General features: G+C 30.5%; 1 protein-coding gene across 2 annotated transcripts; it reads right to left on the bottom strand.

The window, feature by feature from the left end:
- Nucleotides 1–4,303: 4,303 nt before the first annotated feature.
- Nucleotides 4,304–7,108, bottom strand: LOC113872037 (probable trehalose-phosphate phosphatase J). Of its 2 annotated transcripts, XM_027509217.1 has the most exons (12): nt 7,046–7,108; nt 6,688–6,950; nt 6,443–6,583; nt 6,291–6,362; nt 6,109–6,201; nt 5,954–6,016; nt 5,753–5,854; nt 5,574–5,651; nt 5,354–5,423; nt 4,996–5,066; nt 4,776–4,868; nt 4,304–4,662 (listed from the first exon to the last, which is right to left on the bottom strand). In XM_027509217.1, the coding sequence occupies exons 2-12, from the start codon at nt 6,943–6,945 to the stop codon at nt 4,594–4,596; spliced, it is 1,110 nt and encodes a 369-aa protein (XP_027365018.1). In that variant the 5' UTR covers nt 6,946–6,950; nt 7,046–7,108; the 3' UTR covers nt 4,304–4,593. The 2 variants fall into 2 exon arrangements, with proteins under 2 accessions (XP_027365018.1, XP_027365020.1); XM_027509219.1 differs by lacking the exon at nt 7,046–7,108 and having other exon boundaries at nt 4,394–4,662; nt 5,954–6,001; nt 6,091–6,201; nt 6,688–6,945.
- Nucleotides 7,109–16,536: the final 9,428 nt, after the last annotated feature.

The raw sequence follows: 16,536 nt of genomic DNA, 5'->3' as shown, positions 1-16,536 counted from the left end.
AGTTTTTAAGAAGAATGGCAGAAAAATATAATAAAACTCTCAATTATTACATACTTAAAAAGGAAAAGAAAAGATTGCAGGGTAAAACAACTAAATGAAGGGGATAAGTTTTGATTATAAAAAGATAATTAATATTCTTTAAGGGCAGGCCAATAAACCCCAAAAGAAGGTGCGCTTTAAATTAATAAAATAATTATGAAAGTTAGGCTATTGCAACTTTAATTAAAAACTGATCAACTTTCTTCTGGCAAATTAAAGGCCCCTTCCCTACCCCTTTTGGTTATGTGCTCTTTTGTTGAAAAAACCTTTTTGTGGCCTTCTCTTACTTAGCGGAGAATTCATTGTACCAGCTGGTTGTGAACAATAAGACAATGTTTTATTTCTTTTCCCTTCCCCTTACTGTTTGACCCTCTTTTTGGGCACACATATATGTCCGCTTATGTTATTCATTCATAATATTTTATTATTATTCCTCAGTTATGATAATTAGATCATCATTCACAACACAAGGTCAAATTTTATTAGCCATGTTCAATATTGTTCTATTCTTAATTTTCTGGCCTGTGAGCCTAACTTATGCAACTTACATGTGACTGCTTCGCCCATGACGAAAAAGAATCTGTGATTTGTATCTAACCACTATGTTCATCACACTGGTTGACCTTGATCACGGAACAGTGTCATAGCTGAGAAATATTTAATATATATATATATATAGCAGAGAGACTACTAAACACGTAAATCAATGATTAAAGATTATTCTAACTTAACTTATAAATACTAAAAGAGATGTACAACCAGTTCCCGGAGACAAGTTTTCATGCACAAGATACAAGATATTGATACACCACCAATCTCCCCATGACACATCCTCAATCACTCCTCCAATTAATATTTGCACTCCGAAACGTGAGTATCCGTATGAGAGTGGTCTGTGAACATGTTAACAGGTGAAAACTAGTGACCCATCAACAGAACATTATTATTGCTTTGCTCCCCAATACCAGGGCATCTTGGGGTCACATGGAGACCCATGTGGCCTAGGAGTGTAGCGTATCCAACAAGTGCAGTGCTCAACCTAGCTAACCCACTCCGCACCTTAATTTATTCCTCATATACTGTATAGTTTATGTACATATAACATGCATTTGTATTCCATGGCAGCCATCTTATGTGGGCTCGACCCTCAAGGCGGGGACCAATTCCCAAACTTGTACACGTGTAAAAAATTTGCATCATTCTTTTGCCAAGAACCAAACACGTGTACTTGAGGACCATTAATAGCCGGCACACCCTCTGACACCTTAAAATGCCAATGCCAAAGTCTAAGGCTAGAGGTTCCTACTTCTCAATCTTTGCCATGCTGCTTTATGAGTCCCATTACTGCGTGCGATCCGGATTCACAATTGTTGGTTACGTATGGGTCTAATATGATCCAGTTGTTGTTGTTCCCATATAATTAATAGTGTTTTCTGTGTTAATTTTGGTTGGGGTAGGTGGGAGCAAGAGTTAGTTATACTTCATAATAATATAATGGGTGGAAAAACATTGTTTATTGAAATGGAAGTATATTTAATAGTAATAATACTTAACCCATTTCCTTACTCCTCCTAAGATCACGAGCCAATTAATATTGAACTAAGAGAAGGAGAGGGAGAATATATTACAAAGCCAAGGTTAGTGAAAAAGAAAGAAGACAATTGGCAGAGAAATGGTGTTCGACTTTTGGTTCTCGCCAATAATTGAAACTTTCAAAAACGTAGTTTAATTTAACTTAGACATCAATCATAGATAAATCTGGTGGACACCATCTTTCCACGTCCGACACAAATTAACAGCTGAGCGTTGTCAAAGGTTGGAGCCATGTTGGTGTCTCTATTCCAAATATCTATGTTATTCCTCCCATCAAACATCTCCTTCTGAGTGGATTCCAACTCTTCATTCAACCATATAGATTCCCTAACCCTGTCTTCAGTTTCACTTTCACTAACCAAACCAAAAGTTTAACCTTCCTTGTCCTCCTTACGAACTCAATTTAATTCGAAAGCACCCCGTCTCATTTATCAGATTCCCTTTCACCATTTGAAACATGTTACTTCAAGGCCTTAAAAAAAAAAAGTGAAGTGGCCTGGGTTCCTTAGAACTTAAGCACCAATTATTCGGCCACTCCTGTTTCTCTCTTCTTTTTCTTTTTGCTAAATTTGCTATGTGCATAACACGCAGAATCTAAGCCATAACCTTACAGTCTCGATCATTACATTATATGGATTAGCTTTTATCTATGTTTCTTGTTTCAAGAACACGGGCAGGCACAGCTTTTTGCATGTGTATAATATCGGTGGTCATTTCACATGATTTGTGATTGCTTTGAGTTTTTTTTTTTTTAAATATTAGTTTTGGTCATGTCTTGTTATATATGGTACCACCTCACATACCTACTCAAACAAAGCAGGCATTTGGTTCATAAGATAGAGGATAGTGGACACCGAATTAATATAATGGATTTCTCCCAACCTTTCTTCATTCCCTTTCCTTTAGAAAAGATTGAGCATCGGTTTCTATTTTCAATATGTAAAATGAAACACCTTTTCTAGATACGGGACACGAAACCTCCTTTCCTATTTTATTTCCAAGATGCATGTGATTATAAAATTTATTTATCTAACCTAGCTAGCATATCTCTATATAAATAATTCGTAAATGCCTAGTTGCTGACATTCAATATTGATATAAAATTATTAATCTAGAATCAATAAAAGGCTTTGTTTTATTAGTCTTACTACAAAAATTTCTAAACCATTACTTTTATATTCTCTTGGTTCACCAATTATTGATCTAAAATCAAACATCATGTGGAGCGTACAGACATATTGGTGGCTATATTAGAGGCGTTCAATTTTCTGACTACATTTACTACTTTCTAGTCCTTTTTCTGATGCTCAAGAGCTTATTTCTCTGTTGGGTTTATGGTATATATCTATCTATATATATATATATATATATATATATATATATATATATACGAATCCATGATATAATTTCCAATACACAAAGGAGTATAGAAATGTCAGTATACTGCATGACAGAGGGAAAGCTGTGGGAGTGTATCTGGCATGGACAAAGAGACATTGATTCAAACGTTGAATAATGACATAGCATAAAATTGAATTTCTGGGGCACCAAAAAAGTCTAGCCCACAACAACAACTTTTGAGTCAGCTTCAGATACAGGATAGAAATATTCTAATAAGCCAAGTCGATAAGGGGCCCTCTTAGGCTTATTACCTGAATCTCCAATGACCCAATCATTGATGGTTATGATGATCTTATCTCCACATTAAGGATATCTTACTGAGATTGGAAGCCCGTTTTTCCTTCTATTGCATATAAGTTCTCTTGTTCGTTATGCACGTGCGACCAGTGGTCCTAAGCACCATACAAGTGGATGATTGTAGGGATAAACAGGCTTTCCTTTTGACATGGCTTTGTACAATGCAGCCTATAAGGTATCCAATAATATTATAGACTTTTAATCCAGAATAAGTTTAACTAGCACAATCAATTGTTATCCAAAAGAAGAATGTCCATTAATGTTTGTGTAAGCTAACCCTAATAGACCAAATATGTACTGCAGAGAAGGAAACCAATAATTGCTATTAAATCAAGAATTACAAAGAGCATTATTGGCTGAATAATTGCCGATAAAGATTGGCTTCGATTTACCCACGCCCCTTCTCCCTTCCTTCCTCTTTTATTTACTTATTTTCAAGTTTTTCAACTAAAAGCAAATGATATGTGATAGATGTGAAACGAACTTACCCCTTTCACTTCTTGTCCCAAAGGCCAAAAGACTATCACTTCACACGCTTATTCGACATGTCATAATCCGTTTAGTTCTTTGCTCATGTAGTGGATCGTAAGAATACAGCCATATTTTTCCGAAATTCCGAAATGGATTGTGTTAACCACGGTATTTAATTACAATGTTCTTTTTAAATTTTCATTACCGCTAAATATTCCATTAAAAGCTTGAGGCCTTGGACATTCTAAGTGAGTTAGGCTTTTAATTCGCTTTTAGTATGGTATTAATATTTATTTAATCTTAATTAATATTAAGCCAAATACAAATATCTATTCTTAAAAAATTTATGCATCAGATGCGCCTGAGGAGTGTATTAAAACATTTAACATTATTTTAAAATGTTTAAAATATTTCTTAATATAATTTTTACGAACACGCAGGACATCATGGCGAGACTATGCTAAGGCATGTAACGACTGGGAATTTATAAATAGTCTTTATACGTAACTTAAGAAATATTATATAATCATAATGGGAAGAGTACATGTTTAATCCATTCAGAATTACATTTGATCCTAGAGACTTTCCCCTGTACTACGTACTACGTGGCTAATTACATCAATGTAGACGTGCTTCAAACTCAGAAAGACAGTTTTGTCTTTCTTTTTTCCTTACATTTTTGTTCTTTGTTCTAATCTGAACAAAACAGGGAAAAAAAGGGTCCTATAATCCTACCCTAGCTGAACTCAATTTTTATGGCAGGGTAGGGATGTACAACGTCATTCTATCCATTTACACCCGGGAACGTGCTCGGAGGGATACTTGTTTCCACTCCACCAAACGTTGAAGGAATTCCATCACCTATATGAAATTAAAAAATAATTGGATAAATAAATAAACAAGATATATTTTATGCATACGATACGATGGCGCAAAAATATATGAAATAAGGAAATTAATCAAATTATACTTGCCTCGTTGGGTTCTTGTAAAGAGTATGATGCAGTAGTGTCCTTTGGAAATTTTGAGACAAGAATCCCAAAACCTTGTCCTCTGTCTCTTAATTTCTGGTTACGATAAAACAATTAACAACCACTAGTTAGTACAAATTATCCCAAACAATCCACTAACAAACTTAATATATTAATTGACTAGGCAGCATTCTTTTAGACAAAAATTAAGATCATTGGATACCTTGAATGCATCTTCATCGGTTTTATCATCACCAATGTAAACAGGAAAGACATTGTTACAGTTGGCAAATCCTGTTGAAAACGATTTGTTATTTAGATATTGATGGACAAATTAAAAAATTACTATATACTTAGAAGCATATGGATATAAAATAATCTTTCAATGAATATAATAATCCCACATGATGTGGGTGTCGTCCTCTTATTTGTTTGTCATGGTCAAATACTTGGAACAATTATCCAACCACTGATCGTGAGCAGTGGGTTATTCATAACTGAGTAATTATTATGATTTATGCTTAACAAAATATATTGTGACAAATAAATAAACAACAAAAATGAATTGGATTAAAACTCACCAAGTGACTCTAACAAAAATTCCACTGCCTTCCCTTTGTCCCATTTAATAGAGGGACGAATCTCTAGTACCTGTATTAAACAAATGACATTGAAAGTGAGACATCTCTTATTTCTTATTATTCTTAATCCTCCTCTCAAAGCCACCTTTAAATTAAATCAAATACCCCACCAGATAAACAAAGTAGATAACGAAAAAGTGAAAACAAAACCATGGCCCACCTTCCTTCCTTGGCTAAGACGAAGCTTCGGGTACTCTTTTAACACTGATCTCACTTGCTGTGCCAGTTCACTCCATTTCTGGATATCGTGCATATGTTGAGACTTTATGTTAAACTTTGCCAAGTCTAAATCAAAATTTTCTCGCATTAATTACATAGATGGCTTTCATGTTTATGTACCTTTTCATCAACGCAGCGAAAATGAACAGAGACGCAGAACTTGTTGTTCTCCACCGTGGCTCCAGGAATTGATTGTACTTTCTCAACCAATAGATGGTACACCTGCAATTGGGTAGAAGAAAAAATATATTTTTATTTACTATAATTAAAAAAAGAAGAAGAAGAAGGATTAAGAAGCATGTAGGGAAAAAATTGACTAACCTCATCCATCATGGGAAGAAATTCACTGGCAGGTTGAAAAAGAACCTCCTCTCTTTTGTTGTCCTGAAGATCAAAGTCAAAGTAAAATTAATATTTTTCTTAGAATTAGTAAAAGTTATGACCCTATTATACTGCACCATGTTTAGTTCACTCACCTTATTGTATTTGGAATCTCTTGTTGGTCCTTTAATATCCATGCCATGGCTTCCAGCATAATACAGCTCAGCCAAGCGAACAAAATTGTACACCTTTTGTTGGCAAAACATCACAAAATTAGTCCTTTTTTTGGTCCCCAAAATAAGAAGGGAAAGGGGCAGAACTGAAATTGAAAGTTGACCTTGTCTCTGCATCTGCCGGTAACAATAGCAGTAGGAAAATACCGCGCAAGTTTCCTCACAGTTTTTCTCATCTGATATGTGACAATTGAATATGTTACTATTAGCAAACAAATTATATATCTAATAATTGTAAGCATGTATAAATACTAACCGAATCCGACATAAAAGCACGGTCGGGGTCATCGACAATAGGCGACAAGGTACCATCGTAGTCGAGGAACATGACGATTTGTTTTCCCTTGGATGCATCCGTAATCTGTTCAAACATGTCTAATGCGGAAGGGTGGCGAAGCTGTTTGACAAAGAACATGTGATTATGCACGTCAGAGGAAGATGAGTCGAAATGACTAGTAGGTGTTGAAAAAATGATTAAGAAGAGTGGTTGTGGGTTCTCACAATCCAAGAGGTGTGTTCTTCTGCGAAAGAAGGAGTGGATTTGACATGGGTTGGAGAAGAGGCTCTCATGGAGTCAAGCCATGCACTGATTCTTTGTCCTCCGTCTCCATTGATTTCAAGGTTCTTCAAAACCCTTCTCCTTGGAATGGGAATGTAGCCTCCTGGTGCGGAGGGTGGCTTTTGGGGAAGGGTTATAGCCCTGTCGATCCCATTCCCAGATTTACTAGTCTTGGACAGGAGCACATTCTGCTGCGTCATCTTCACTGCACAAGAAACCGAAGCAAATAATTTATGATGTATATAGGCACATTGAGAAAGATATGATCTGAGAATGTGAAGGAAGTTGAAGGTAATAAACCTTAAATATGTTTGAGAGGAGAGAAGCGAAGGTGTCAAGTGTTGAAGAAGAGAGAGTATGTGTGGGAGAGAAGAAGAAGGGCGAAGCAGTGATTTATAGTTGGAAGAAAGGGGAAGCTCCAAAAAACAGAATGGTGGGACCCACAACAACCGCGATATCCTTAGGGGTCCCCGCCACTCTCTTTCCCAGTCCATCTCCGTTACTGGCGAATGAGGAAGGAAGTAACAGAGTAAGTCTTGTTGTATACTCTCCAACTTCTTTCTCTTTCTTTTCCGACTATGAAATCAAATCTCTACACGTGGCCAACATCCCTTTGCCCACTCTTTCACTGGGCTTTCTGCCACGTCGCAGTGGAGTGCCCCATTGTTAATATTTAATATTCTTTCGCTTCAGATACAAAATTATCTGCCTCTTTCTTTTGCTCGCGGCGTTAAAAATGCAACTATTGTACGCAAAAATGTTGGCTTAATCAGATGATCTATTCAATATTTTAAATATCAGTAAAATTTATAAATATTTTATCCATCTTACAATATTTTTTAATATAACTAATATTTAAATTTAAATATATAAATTAATCCCCTTATATTTTTTATTTTAGTCCTTTGAATATATGATTTTTATTTTTATTTTCTAAATATTATTACTTTTACTCTTTTTAATATTCACTTGTCAGTATTTTAATGGATCAAATAAGTAATATAAATTAAAGAAAAAAATTCGTTTAAAGAAAATTGTTAAAATATGAGGACAAATGTGTGTGTGTATATATATATATATATAAGTATAATTTTATTTCAATAATTAATTAAATTAATTTAATAATAAAAGAAAAATATTAAAACATAGTTTTTATTTAAAGATCAAAAACCACCACGGGCTACTTCAAGTTTAAAGGGTGTGAAATTTTCTCACATATAATAAAATTTGAACTCAAAGTTATCCGCTAAATAGGTTGATATTTAATCTTTAATTAAAACAAAAAATATTTTGATGTAAAAGTTAAGAGTAATTAATTTATAAATATATGATTCCTTATAATATAAATTGAAAAGTTTTAAGATCGATTACAAATTATGGATGGTAAAAATATTGTTTGACTAAATATTTTTTTAATATTAATTTTAAAGGGGAGTTAAATTACATATTTTAAATTATATTAATAATTGTATGATTTAATAATTTTTATTATATACTTTAATTTAAAATTCATTAAACAAATTTAAATTTATTAAAGTCTATAATAATTATCATCATTTTTACCAATATTTTTTAATTTTATATAAATTAGGAAATAAAATTATATACAATTACATGATAAATAAAATATTTCTATCATTTGAATGACTAAAAATTAATCTAAAAATTTATATATATATATTGTTCCAAAAATACGCTAAAATGCACAAAATCTCTCTCCACAGGGGAAGACTCAAACCATGCTATATTTTTGTTTAATTATGATTTTTTTATAGGAGATTATTCTATTCAGGTTGAAAACATATTAGAATTAACTACTTATTGCTCCTCAAATCAATGTAGTTGGAAATTAAACATGTATATATTATCACTTGAATTAATTGCTTATTTAACGTACTCGATTCTGTAATATAAACAAGGACGAGGAAGATTAATATTAAAATAATTAATTTTTTTTAATTTTAAAAAATTCTAAGTGTAAGGTTTTCTTTTTTAAAAAAATATATAAACATGATTTATTATTAGTATAAAAAATTTCATACTCATAAAATCAAAATTAAATTCAATGATTATATTACATTTTACAATTCTTTAAAACTAACTTAAAATATCATTTGTAACTATAAATTATTTTTTAATAATATTTGTTTTAACATTAATTATTTTAAAAATCATTTCTAATAAAGTCATGCATCTAAAGAGTACAGAGATCAGTGAAAAGTCTCTTGTACGTTTAGTTGTTTTTAAATATATATGAATTCAAAATAATTTTAACGCTGTTAATCGTAGTTTCTGCATTATGTTCACTTAGCATAATATTAAGGTTGAGTTCGGATATTTATTTTAATTATTTTATAATTTTATTAAAATATTCCTTTAGCTGTATGTATATAACGGGATATACAATACGCCATACAGCGTTATGAAAGGCATGCTGGAAGTGTATTTTCATTTATTTCGTTTTAGAACAATAATTTTTCAGATAAAAATAAAAAAGTAATTATAAAAGTAAGGTGAATAAAACGTGCTTAAGTTATAGTGATACAAAGATGTTATTGACACAAAAATTTATTGATATTCCATTGTGTGAGATTTATGTTAATGGTTAGCTGTTCCCATTTGCAGGAGAAGAATCTTGGACGCCCATCGAAAAACACTTGCGCAAAACAAGCAGCTCGCACCGAAAACCAATAGTGCATTGAACAATACAATACCAGCAGCCGCATACACATCAATTTAAGATGCATGCAATTAGGTTAAAGACAAAATCGATCCTCAACTTAAAAATATAAGATAAATATATATAATCTTAAAAGGTATTTTTAAATTAAATATACGTAATTCAAATATTTTTATTATAAAATCATTATTGCATGTGCATAAGATTCCTTGAAAAAAAGAACGCATATACTAACGGTATAACAACCGATTAATCTTTGTTAGCATAACTTTTATCTAACTATAAATTAATTTAAATTGCTAAAACACACGTAAATATTTAGCTAGCTAAAATATTTCCACTTATTTTTTATAATGAGTAGTTTAACAAACACGTTTCAACTTAAGTTTGTTGAATACTTATCTTAAAAATGTAACTTTGCTTACGGTCGTCTATGCATGCACGTGTACAAGAAGAGGACAAAATAAATTAATATAAAATGTTAAATATACGATAAAAAATATTATTTTATAATTATTAAATTATATATATTTAATCATTATATTATTTTATTAATTATGTATGCAAAATTTTCAATAATTCAAGCATTAGTAAATATGGAATTAAAATTTATGTATATAAAACAATATATTATACGTTTAATAACTATATTATTTTTATTTAATGGTTAAATTGATAACGTTTAATACTTATAAAAATATTAGTATATTATTTTACAAATTTAATACATAATATCAAACATATATATATAGAGAGAAATAAATGTGAAAAGAAAAGGTTAAAATTAATCAAAAAATTTAAAAAATCATTAATAATTATATCTATTAAAACTTAAGAAGAAATATTCTTAATCAATATTAAATAAGCAGAGTTAAGAATGCACTTTTTAATACATCTTTAATTAGTAACTAAAATTCATTAAAAACTTTAAAATTATGAGAGAAAATTATTAAATTAAAAATAAAAAAATAAGACTCACATAATTTTTTAATTTTTAATAAATTTTAATTAAGAATTAAGAATGTATTGCCAACCTTTCTTAATCTGGGAACATTTTAATATTAATAATAACAATAATATAAAATAAATATATAAATATTAAATTATATAAAAATTTAAAATACCCACTATATTTTTGTTGTAAAAAAGGTAAAATTAAGATTACAAAGAAAAAATAGTAGCAACGACAATTAAGTAGAATGTTTCTGTCATTGTCTTGTTAAAATTATTACGTGAATAAATGATGTGGAACATGCACAATAATAAAGAAGTTTGGAAGGGATTTTTTTTAGTGTGTGTATACATGGTCGCACACACGTTTAGGAGACAAGGTTGAACTTTAACTGGAAAAAAGTATGAGTTTGAGACTGATTTCAATGAGTTTAAATATATAATTAAATGTAAATTTAATGAATTCAAAATTATAAAGGTAAAAAACAGAGTCTTAATAAGTATAAGAGCTTTTGTTAATTTTAGTCTTTAGAGTTAGGTTTAAGAATAAACAAATATTTTTTATCATAAAAAATATTATATTCAAAATATAATAATAATTTTACTTTTAATTGAAAATTTGTAATTATTAATTACTCAAACTTAATTTTAAAAGTTGATGTTATCGTTTAAGTCTAAAGTAAAATTAAAAATATAAAAAACTTATTCTTACGGAAAGGTTGTGATTAAACTAGCAGAAGATAAATGAATGTTTAATTAGAGTGCAACTTTTGTGAACGGTCTGCTAAAATGTATGGCAATAGAAGGTGCAACTTTATTAGACAGATAATGTGATGGAAAGGCATAAAATAGAAAATTATGAAAAGAGTTATATGTAATGCATTTAAAAATGAAAAATAGTACAAGAATGTTATCAGTGTGTAATGTATTATTCTCCCGTCTATAGCAGCCGTCTGCGCCATTAGCACATGATCGTATGATGAATCAAATGACACAGAACGCGTGTCTGTGAATGAAGAAATAACTTCACTTTGGCCTTCCATTTTGGCAACGCCCCAATGTGTATGCAGCAGCCACCTAGCCTGCTTAAATTACTTACCCTAGCCTTCAAAGTTGAAACTACTTACCCCATTATTGAATGTTTCAGTTCGAAAGTGTTTATTTATTTGTTTTTTAATTTAAAGGGAGTGTTTTTTTAATATCCTTTTTAATTTTAGAGTATATTTTTTTAGTTGGTATATAAAAAAAAACAATATATTATTTTTTTTAATATGGGTCTAAAGAATACAATAAAATAGACTAAATTTTTATATTAAATATTATAACTTTTAATTAAAAAATTATTATTTATCGTAAACTTTCAGATATTTAAATAACCATTCAAGGTAGTTTTCTTCAGTCTTGCCATTGCGGGTCATCAGTCAAAAATCAAAATAAAGAAGAGAGAGACACAGAGCGTGGTTAAATAATACAACATGATTTGTCCCCAAGTTGTTGGCTCCATTCTCTTTACCTGCTCCTGAAACTATTCCCATGGAATGTAATGGTACAATATATTGCTACATACGATTTTGTGCTCCTATTTTGTCAAAGCAAAGGAATATTGCAGTCTCAATTTTCATATGGATTTGTCCTTGTTTCGTTGGCGTCTGAAAAAGGAAATTTCGAGACGTTTAAGGCACTATATGCAAAACCCATGCAGTTATACAACGTAGTTGTATATTTCATGAAAAGTTTTTTTTTAAAAGTTAATTTGTTTGTAAAGTAAAATAAATAAATAAATAAATAAATAGTTGAATATTCTTAAAACTATAAGTTAATATTGTTATGTACTTTAAATTAAATCAATAATAAATATTTTTTATTTTATTATTTTATAAATAAACTCATTTTAGAAGAACCTAGCTTGTCAACGAATAAATCATAATGTGAAAAGCCGTGGAATTTGCTGACCAATACTGTTTCCTTGAGTGCCAAGTTTCTGAATGGCAATGTTTCTTAATTAATTAACTAAAACGCATGCCAAGTTATAAGGCCTCGCTGGCTATGTAGTTAATATTACGAGAAATGGCAAGGGACTTGTAGACCAATGCTGTTTCCTTGCATGTCAAGTTTCTGAATGCAAATGTTTTGTTAATAAGTAAAATAAGAAAACGATAGGGCAGGGAATTCTTTTATCCCATATATATATATATTCGAATTTTGAATGTCCGGTGTCTGGGTTAATTTATTTACATTCTGCTGCACCTAATTAAAAGCACGAGATTCCATTTCTAGTTACAAGATATACGGTCGCCCCGTTCATACTGTTTCACATGCGAGCGTAGGGTTCTGCTTTCTTAATTCTCTGTGCTCTTTCAAAAGTTTATATCTTCTTATATGCTTTTTGGGGTATCTTTGAAAATCCTTTTTTTATATGTTCGAATTCGAGTGGTATGTATATCATTTATGTCCATGTGTAAGGGTTTCAAATCACTCGTCTCTACTTATTTATTTCACTGTCGATCTCTTTAATTGGGAAATAATTTATCTGCATAATAATAATAATAATAAGTAGTAATAGTAGCGTAAGAAGATATCTCCCTACTAAGATTGTTATCGTTATTATAAAGAGAAAACAATTATCATAAAATCTCATTTTAAATTAAAAGAAACATACAATAGGACAAGAAACGTAAACAAGTAAATGAAAAAAGTCTAGAAGATCTCTCCCTAGATAAAAACCTAAAAAGTCTCTTAGTCAAAATTGGAAGTCACAAAGCTCTAGACGAGCATAAAACCAAAGAAAAAAAAATAACTCACATGCCTAAAAGCATAAAATAGTTAGCTTTCATTCATTCTTTTCACTTTTATATATAATAATTAAAATTTAGTGTCCCTCCCCCTACACACACACACACAATTTTTGTTGTTGTTATATTAAAAAGCACTAATCTATAATTAGAATTTCAAATACTAACTTTCTTTTAAAATATCATTTGTTTAATATTTACATAAGAGATAAAAATTTATTAAGTACTTTCGACTTAAAAAAATATTTTTGACAAGATTACCATTTATGACTATTAATAGCTTTTTCCATTTTACTAGAAAGAAATACCAAGAAACTAGAATATTTCTCAAAAAACAATTAATGTCTTTTTAATTTTAAAAACCAATAGATAACATAAAATAAATATTTCTCTGAAGACTGACATTTTGAAATCTAAGAATTATCTAATAAATTAACAAATGTGTATTTTATAAATTATTTAATTTACTAACTAAATCAAAATCACACGAGTTTCAATCTTTCCCATCGAAGTTCCTTTAAGCTAAGGCTTCTCCTGCATTTCTTGGGTGGTTGAGGGTTTGATTTATGTCACCGACTGGGGATTCACCAGCACCTTCATTCTATAACCACCTCAACCAAGGTAGGTATATATACTTGAAACTTGTTTTTATTCCATTAAAATCTTTATTGACTTTTGCTAGACTTAAACAGTCAATAATTCAAAATTTTTTTTTTTATGAATATTGCAATATTAAGGCTTGAATAAAGTGTCTGGTAAACTTAAAATCTGAGTGTCTGTGCACCCTAGTGACTCCCACCGCAAATTTTATTCAATAATTAACGAGAATGTAACGAAACTGTAACCTGACATTGTTTTGTATAAAATGGAAGAGATAAGTAAGTGATAAATGATCATTAAAAAAATGTATAAAATTAAATGCATGCCTTTTTGTTTTGTTATTTTTATCTAAAAACATTTTATATAATTTTTCATTATCAATTTACATAAATCAACTTCAAATGATACTTCCACTATAAGTTTTGTTAATTATAATTATAAAAAGTTTAGAGTGAGATATTATTTAATTTTGACAATTAAAAGAATATGAAACTAATACAAGTAATTAATGTACTAAAAAGTGAGCAATTCAAATAAAAAAAACTACAATCATATATCAATTAAAATATAAAAACGTGGTAAAAGTAATTAACTTAAAATTTTACTTTTCTACTTAACTTTTCTTTCTTTTAATTTTTACAGTAAAATTTTACAAAAGCATCAGACTGTTTTTACTTTATTTCTTATTTTCAAAAGTTAATATGAAAAAAATTACTTTTACTGTTTTCACAAATATTGAAAAATAAAACAAAACTTAAAATTAAATAATATTTATAATTAAAAAACATTTTTTTTCAAAATAAAATACCCTTGTTTTCTAAATTCAGCAACAAGTTAGTGTTTACGACACTGCGGGGGACCGGGTTATGGGGTTCGGGTGACGCTATAATGCAATGGACTGTTAATAGTTAAATATATTTAGATTCAGTTGTCCTCTATTATTGTAGTACTTTGCATTCTTTTACTTTTACGTACCCAAAATAATATTTTTCTATGTTAACCATTCACTTTTCAATCTCGAAAGCAATTTACATATCCAATTTACAGTCCAGATACAACGTGAATCTAAACCCTTCGTTCTTTGGTTCATTTTCTGTCAAACTTTATAGCTTTTATGTATGCAGTATACGATATTTTTATTTCACTTAGCAGGTAGCCACCTACAAAGTAGTGCCCAGCTTTGTGTCTTTTTGTGTGTGTTCTAATGTAGATAGACAGTGAAGTGTTTTAAGCCTTCCCAACAAGGAACATCCACGGATCCCAAGTCAATGAAAACCCAAGTGCTGTCAACGTGTCTCATTGTCAAATAGCCCTAGGCCTGACCTATAAGGGGTACTTAACTTGCGGGTTAGGGACAAGACCCACATACATTGCTATAATGAATCACAGACCAGACACTACACGTGTGTTTTGTAAGAGCATGACTTTTAATTTGTTCTCCTTTCCCCCCCTCTACATAGGTAATTATCAAACACGTAGCTAAAGAAGAAAACAAACGTTGACGGGGCATATGAATGAATGGTATACAAAGGAGGAAGCCACATCGCATGTGCCAAGTTGATCAAATGATGGATCGTTTAAGAACAAAAACTATGTGGTGGTCGGCTGATGCTGATTCTCAAACTGAGGAGGTGAATATAAACCAAAAAATCACATGATGCGTAACGTGTACTTTGAGTTCACTATAATTGGACACCAAATGCTGCGACTCAGAGATTAGGCATATCATGTTCAATGTCTCATTTGTATGTGTCTAAATTTGGTACACGTACGTTGCAATTCCATACAAATGAAAGATTTCATGCAGTTCGAGGCCAATTAACATGTATGTATCGGATTCCTATCTATACATTCAGTTTTAGAGTTATTTTTAAATAGTGATTACATGCATCATTATTTTTGTTTTGTTAGAAGGGTTATACGAATATCATATGGCATTTGATTTGATTCTGTTGTTAATTAATTATAATTGGCACATGGCCCGAACTTGCATGACCTGAATTGTCAACACCAGAAAACAAAATATAAAAGACATCGTCTTTTCTAAAAGCACCCCATTTTTTATGTGTCAACATACCAAACTGACTAGCATGCTTTCTTCTTTTCCTTTTATTATTTTCATGAATGAGTGGGAAACTAAAGCAAGCACCCAATAAATTAGGTTTTAATTGATTTGTTGACACAGATTCCAGTCATCTGCTTGTACCAGCTTTCTTAGAGTGATAGGACATTTTTTCATCTTAGGAAACCAAAACCTTTAACTATTCAATTCGATGCCAGAAAACCGCTCATTGGTTATAGGGCGGTTCCAGAACTACCTAGATCAGATGTGTTGGCTTCCTAACTCCTTTAACTGGATGGGTCAATCAGAGAATCATGTGCCATAGAACTCTTAAGTAGAACATAATACTTCTATATTACACATTCCTTCTTTCAATTACTGTTTTTATTTGACAACTGTTTTCTATTTTATACTTTAAAAGAATATCAATATATATTCTAAAGTTAGATGTCATTATTACAGTGGAAGAATATGTAACTAAAAAAAAAAGTCCACCAAAGCATTATTTGAACACCTTTTAATATTCCAGTGGTCATAAATAGTCGGCTTACCTTAGCTCACTCGGGTTGCGTTATTTCTACATTTAATTTTTGAACAAACTTAAGGATAGCTTTTTAAAGTTTTTTTTTAAAAAATTAATATGGTAATTTTATGACAATAATTTATGAGAATGGTAGGTATTTTTTTTATTGAGGTAACTTTTTAT

The sequence above is a fragment of the Abrus precatorius genome, unplaced genomic scaffold (assembly GCF_003935025.1).
Source record: "Abrus precatorius isolate BTA unplaced genomic scaffold, Abrus_2018 Scaffold7, whole genome shotgun sequence".
Classification (NCBI taxonomy): domain Eukaryota; kingdom Viridiplantae; phylum Streptophyta; class Magnoliopsida; order Fabales; family Fabaceae; genus Abrus; species Abrus precatorius.
Note: the sequence above shows the minus strand (reverse complement) of the source record. Positions and strands in the feature narration are given on the sequence as shown.